This window comes from Rhineura floridana, chromosome 15 (genome assembly GCF_030035675.1).
Source record: "Rhineura floridana isolate rRhiFlo1 chromosome 15, rRhiFlo1.hap2, whole genome shotgun sequence".
Lineage (NCBI taxonomy): Eukaryota > Metazoa > Chordata > Lepidosauria > Squamata > Rhineuridae > Rhineura > Rhineura floridana.
Genome location: NC_084494.1, coordinates 26011171 through 26016755, shown reverse-complemented (window position 1 = coordinate 26016755; position 5585 = coordinate 26011171). Strand labels below are relative to the sequence as shown.

Genomic DNA, 5585 nt, shown 5'->3' with positions numbered 1-5585 from the left:
TTTTTCTGATTTGATTTGATTTCTTGCTTTCATTGGCCTCCTATATACAGCCATGTTTTGAAAGACGTTATCATGCCAGAGAGTTATTACTGCCACCATCATCATGAACTGTCAGGGAAATATTCATGGAGTTACAACCAGCTCCATTTACATGTGAGAAGACCCAAGTCCGTCACTTAGAACTAGTATTGCACTGCTGCTATTTATGTTAGGTCTCTTGATCACTTACATTTATTACTTTCTTTATTATTGCATTTGTATCCTGCCTTTCCTCAAGGAGCTCAAGGTGGCATGCATGGCTCTCTTGCACACCAGATTATCCTCATAACAACCCTGTGAGGTAGCTTAGGCTAAAAGTTGGTGACTGGCCCAAGGTCACCCAGTGAGCTTCATGGCTGGGTGGGGATTTTAACCCTGATCTCCCAGGTCCTAGTCTGACACTCTAACCACTATACCACACTGGCTGTCAACATGAGGCCTATGACTAGGGATGAATGGGTTCTACCAGCCCCATTCTGATCCTTCATTGTCTTTTGGGTTTGCTTGTTTATTTTTATTTTCTTACATTCACATCCCACTTTTCTTCCTTCATGGAACTGAAGGTGGAATAAATGTCTGGTGTGGATGTGGCCAAGCGACTCTAAGTGCTGCATGCTTTCAGGGACAGGTGGCTAAGATGCTGGAACAGTCTCTCTCTCTCTCTCTCTCTGCTGTTGCAACCAGGGGTGTAGTCGTCCAGGGTCTTAGACCCTTTACTTTTTTGGGAGCAAGGTCTCAGCAGGGTCCCTATGTCTCTAGCATCCTACGAGCCAATTAGTGTGAAAGGGGAGTGTGTTAGCCACAGAGAAGTCTTCTAACATGCTTCCTGGTCCATTCCTGCTGATTGGAATCAATCAGAGTGAAAGGAGGTGTCAGCCACTGAGAAGACTCTCTTCAGTTGTCAACACTAGCCCCTTTCATGCTTATTGACTCCTAGGGACGTCTGTTGTTGTGGCAAAAGGCATTAACAAGGCTCTCATTCAGCAAAAGAAGGGGGAGGGCCCCTGCACTTCTAAATCTGCCAGGACACTACTGGTTGCAACATTCACCCTGCAGCCCGTTTGCGCAGGGCAGCGCTATGGCTCGCTGGCTCAGTACAACGCAATGGTTCAACAGCCGTATCGTCTTCGTCTCTATCCTGGTAGGACCTACCTAGAGGTGGTAAAGGGGAGGTGGGAAAGCGCGGGGGCCTATGTCCCGTGCTGGGCTCTTACGCCACCAGCGCGCTCCGAGGCAACTTGCAAGATGCATTTGCTGGATTGTTCTCTCTCTCACACACACACAGACCTCTCTCTCTCTCACACACACACACACACGGTTTCCCCCCCAGATGCAATAACACACCTTTAAGGGAGGAGCTGCAGAATGCAGAGTCTGGGGACATTTGGGGGCGGGGGGCGGGAGGGCTGGATCTGTCCTGGTTTTAAGGAGGGGAGGGTAAAGGCCCTCCCTCCCCGTTTCTAAGAAACGCGCAAACATTCTAGGTTGACGACGACGACGCCTTCGGTGCCGGGTAGATCATTTTAGTATCGCAGTTTGGTAATTTTAGACTCGGGGCGGGGTTTATTTATTGATGCATTGTTATTTGATGCCTTTTTCCTCTTCCCCTTCGCCAAAAAGGCTCTCAGAGCGGCTGACAAAAAATCCGTGTCTAAGATGGTCCCTCCCTGCCCTCAGACTCGCGATCTACTAAGACGAGGCACACGAGGAGAAAGGAAAGGCGAAGGGCGGAGAAAAAAGCAAGCACAAGTTCTTCCAAGTTACCAGTTAATATGATGTAGTAGTGATATCGGTTCCGCAGGTCCTTGATTAAGAACGACTCCTCATAGGAACATAGAAAGCTGCCTTATACTGAATCAGACCAGTGGCCCAACTTGTTCTGTATTGTCAACTCTGACTGGCAGCGGGTTTCAGGCAGGTTTCCCCAGGGCTTCAGGCAGGTTTCTCTTCCACCTGTACCTGGAGATGCTGGGCACCGAACCTGGGACCTTGTGCATGCCAAACGAATGCTCTACCACTGGGCTCTGTCTCTCCTCAAAACACCCTATCCCCCTACCCCAGATCAGATTCAGGAGCAGAATTAGTCCCTGGCCAGTGTCAGCGACAGTTCTGGCTGTGTTGTCCAGAGGGAAGACCCCTCTCCACCCCAACCCCCGATGCAGGAGCAGAGGGCATGGCAACATCCAGGCCTGCTGCATTTCGTAATCCTGCTCTGTGTGTGTGTGTGTGTGGAGGGGGGAGCGTCCCTCCTGCTCATGAAGCTGCATGGGCCCTGGACTCCTGCCCTGACAGCACTGCTTGCAGCAATGTGTTTTTAACTGCAGCTTGATCCCTGGGCATGGAGGTAAACAGTAGCCTCTACTACATGGTGTAGTTCAAGTTGCTCTGAAAGAACACAAGATAGGGGTCAATAGCAGAGCAAAACAGCAAGTCCTCTGGCTCTAATTACGTGGGGGCAATTTTCAACTCCTTACACAAAGAAGACTGGCCCTACTCTGCCTTTCCGGACAACTGGACACCTAACTACACCTAAGGTTAAATAAATGTATCTTTTAAAAAATGCAAATTGCAACCATTGGCAAATGTATGTGTGTGTGGGGGGGGGCACCAATGCAAATAGCAGCTTCAAAGGAGCAGTTTTATTTTTCCCTCCGTCCCCGTCAGGAGTGACCTGGACAGTTTTCCTATACTCCTTTTAGAGCTGCCTAGAAAGGAGAATGCAGCCAAAGGCAGCTTTTCCCATCGCTCTGTTGCAGTCACTGGGGAAGAGATGTGGCTCAGTGGTAAAGCATCCACTTTGCATGCATAGGGTTCCAGGTTCAATCCCTGACATCTCCAGGTAGGGCTGGAAATGTCACCTGCCCCAAACCTTAGCTGCTGTCAGCCAGTGCAAACAATACTGAGTTAGATGGACCAATGGCCTGACTCAATATAAGGCTGCTTCCTATGTTCCTAGGAAAAAGTATGGGCTGGAAGCTTTCCATCCTTGCCAGTAAATTTCCCACATTTTCACTACCACCATCAGAAGACCTTTGCCATTAATAACTGCAGAGCAGGCAGAAATTCAGCAGGTGTGATTTCTGCCATAATTCATTTCATGTGGCCAAAGTAAGGGATTTTGGAGCTCATCCTGTTATTCATTTCAGGTGCATGCTGTTACGTGCTTAGGATCTTTCTCTGAAGGAAAGGTGAACTACACTGAGGCTATGCACACATTGTCAGCTTAAAATGCAGCCAAGTTGTTCTTTTTCTCAATTTGATTTGATGCTGTTGGGAGAAAACTCATAAAAACACAGTATTTCATATAACAAGATAGGTACAGGATAGACATAGATTGTGGCTAATAACGTCGCATGTACATTGTTTTCCAAACCAGTGGTGAGAATACACTGGATGCAGTAGACAGGAGGGTGTCCTGGATCCACAATCTAAATACTCTGTAGTGATAGCTCTGTCCAAAATGTGATTATTTCCCATTTATATCTCTCCGTGTCCCTTCCCTTCCTCATTCCAGCCTTTTATTTCTTACCTTCTTTGCTCAACAGTGCGGCAATTAGACAGAAATTGGCCTCCATAGATCCAGGGGGTTCTGGAGCTATTATTTCAAGTCCGGTTGTGCCCCACAACTCTTCTTTGCCCATCATGGGTCCAGGAGACTCTGCGTCAGTATCTTCAGCTCAGATTGTGACCCAGCAACCTCAGCTTTTATCAAATGCTGCAGCAAGCCATTCCATGCAAGGAATGTTGAAGAAGTTCTATAAAGGAGAGCCACTGGCCCTGGGGGTGAGTCCAAAATATAAGATAAGCAATGTTTGAATCCACAGTGGCTATCAAATGCCACTCTGCCCCCCTCTGGAGATTTCCTCCCCAATCAATTTGAGCAGTGCTTTTCAGACGGCATTCAGGGCACCTTGGGGTTCTTCCTGAATCAATTCAGAAATGGTGTATAAGCTTTCAGCACGTCAGAAAATGGTCAAAGCTGGGATGGGGAACCAGTGGACCTACAGATGTTGCTGCACTACATCATGACCATTGGCCATGCTGGCAGGGGCTGATAGGAGTTGGAGCCCAACAATATCTGGAGGAGCACAGGCTCCCCAACCCTGATTTCAAGGAATGAAAGGGAGAAATGTGTTTCCAAATATGCAATGGAAATTGCTAACAAGTGGGATTGCCAGTTCATGAAACATCTGGGTGGCCTTGGGCAAAGCCATCTGACTCAAGGGATGGAGCCTATTTTGTGTTTCACCCCCCCCCCCCAAGTCTTGGAGTTCGGTAAGACAATGGGGTGAATGTCATGGCGACAGGGCCTGCAAAATTATGTATGGTTGGAGCCAAGCATTTTGTGGGTCTGTGGGTAGATCCCAATGAAAATGTGCCTGTTCACCTAAGGTACATGGCAGAGGGAGGGAGAGATAATACGGACTGGAATAAGAATGTCCACTTAAAAGGCCAGTGTGGTGTAGTGGTTAAGGTGTTGGACTACAACCTGAGAGACCAGGATTTGAATCCCCACATAGCCATGAAGCTTACTGGGTGACCTTGGGCCAGTCACTGCCTCTCAGCCTCATGAAAACCCTATTCATAGGGTCACCATAAGTCGGAATCGACTTGAAGGTAGTACATTTTTTAATGGAAAATGAAGGTCTTCAACAGGTACTGAAAAAACAAGATATGGTACCTATCTGATATGTAATGGGAGGGAATTCCAAAGGATAGATGCAATTCTTCCATCATATGGAATGGGCTTCATGATGAAATAGTATCTGCAGGAGGCCGTCTCCTGCAATGCACAGTGATTGGTTGGGTATATAATGGGCAAGACAATATTTTAGGTATCCTGGTCCCAAGCTATATAGGGTTTTGCTCATTAGTACCAGCACCTTGAACTTAGCCCAGCAATTATTTGGCAGCTGGTGCAATTAGTTACCTATTGCTGTATGGACAAAGCCTGAGATGAACTCTGTTGCAATTGGTAACCCCAAGCATTAAATAGACCTTAACTTGACCTGCTGCTAACATCCTGCTTAATCTGTGCATTGGTTTACCAACTAGAAAATCCAATAATTTTCAGAGGGTCAGTTGTGTTTACGTCTACTGCAGCAGAAATACAAGCATCATGGCACCTAAAACACCCATTTATTATGGCATAAGCCTTTTGTGGCTTCAAACCTATGCCATAATAAAGGTGTTAAATCTTTAAGGTGCCCCTAATCAAAAAATGTTTCCATATTTCAGATGTGAAAATGTCACACATCCCCCTGCCAGAACTGTGGGAATGCACCTGGGCTTGGGTTTGCATGTCTGAAGGGAGATAAGAGAGGAGTCCTCCAAGTTGCTAGGCTGCCTGTCCTTTGTTGATCAGCCAATCTTCCTTCCTGTAGAATGATACATCTTGGGGATGCTGATCATATCTTCCAGCTCTCCTTCCTGCTTGGAGAGAGGAGACATCTTTGCTTTGTCTCTCTCACCCGTAGCATGACTTAGCTAATGACACAGAACTAGAATCCCTTTCCTATCTATTATGCATTTCCTTCAATAAAATT

The 5585-nt window shown here is 47.0% G+C and overlaps 1 protein-coding gene across 4 annotated transcripts in view; it reads left to right on the top strand.

Annotated features, from left to right (window-relative positions):
- The first annotated feature begins 557 nt into the window (after window positions 1-557).
- The window catches only part of LOC133370538 (membrane-spanning 4-domains subfamily A member 4A-like), a 26043-nt gene continuing 21015 nt past the window's right edge, over window positions 558-5585 (top strand). Inside the window, exons 1-3 of one of the 4 annotated variants that reach the window (XM_061596990.1) lie at window positions 558-1180; window positions 1660-1805; window positions 3585-3822. In XM_061596990.1, the coding sequence (XP_061452974.1) occupies window positions 1118-1180; window positions 1660-1805; window positions 3585-3822 (447 nt within the window). In that variant the 5' untranslated portion in view covers window positions 558-1117. The remainder of the gene's footprint in view (window positions 1181-1659; window positions 1806-3584; window positions 3823-5585) is intronic. The other 3 variants (XM_061596987.1, XM_061596988.1, XM_061596992.1) reach the window with 3 other exon arrangements.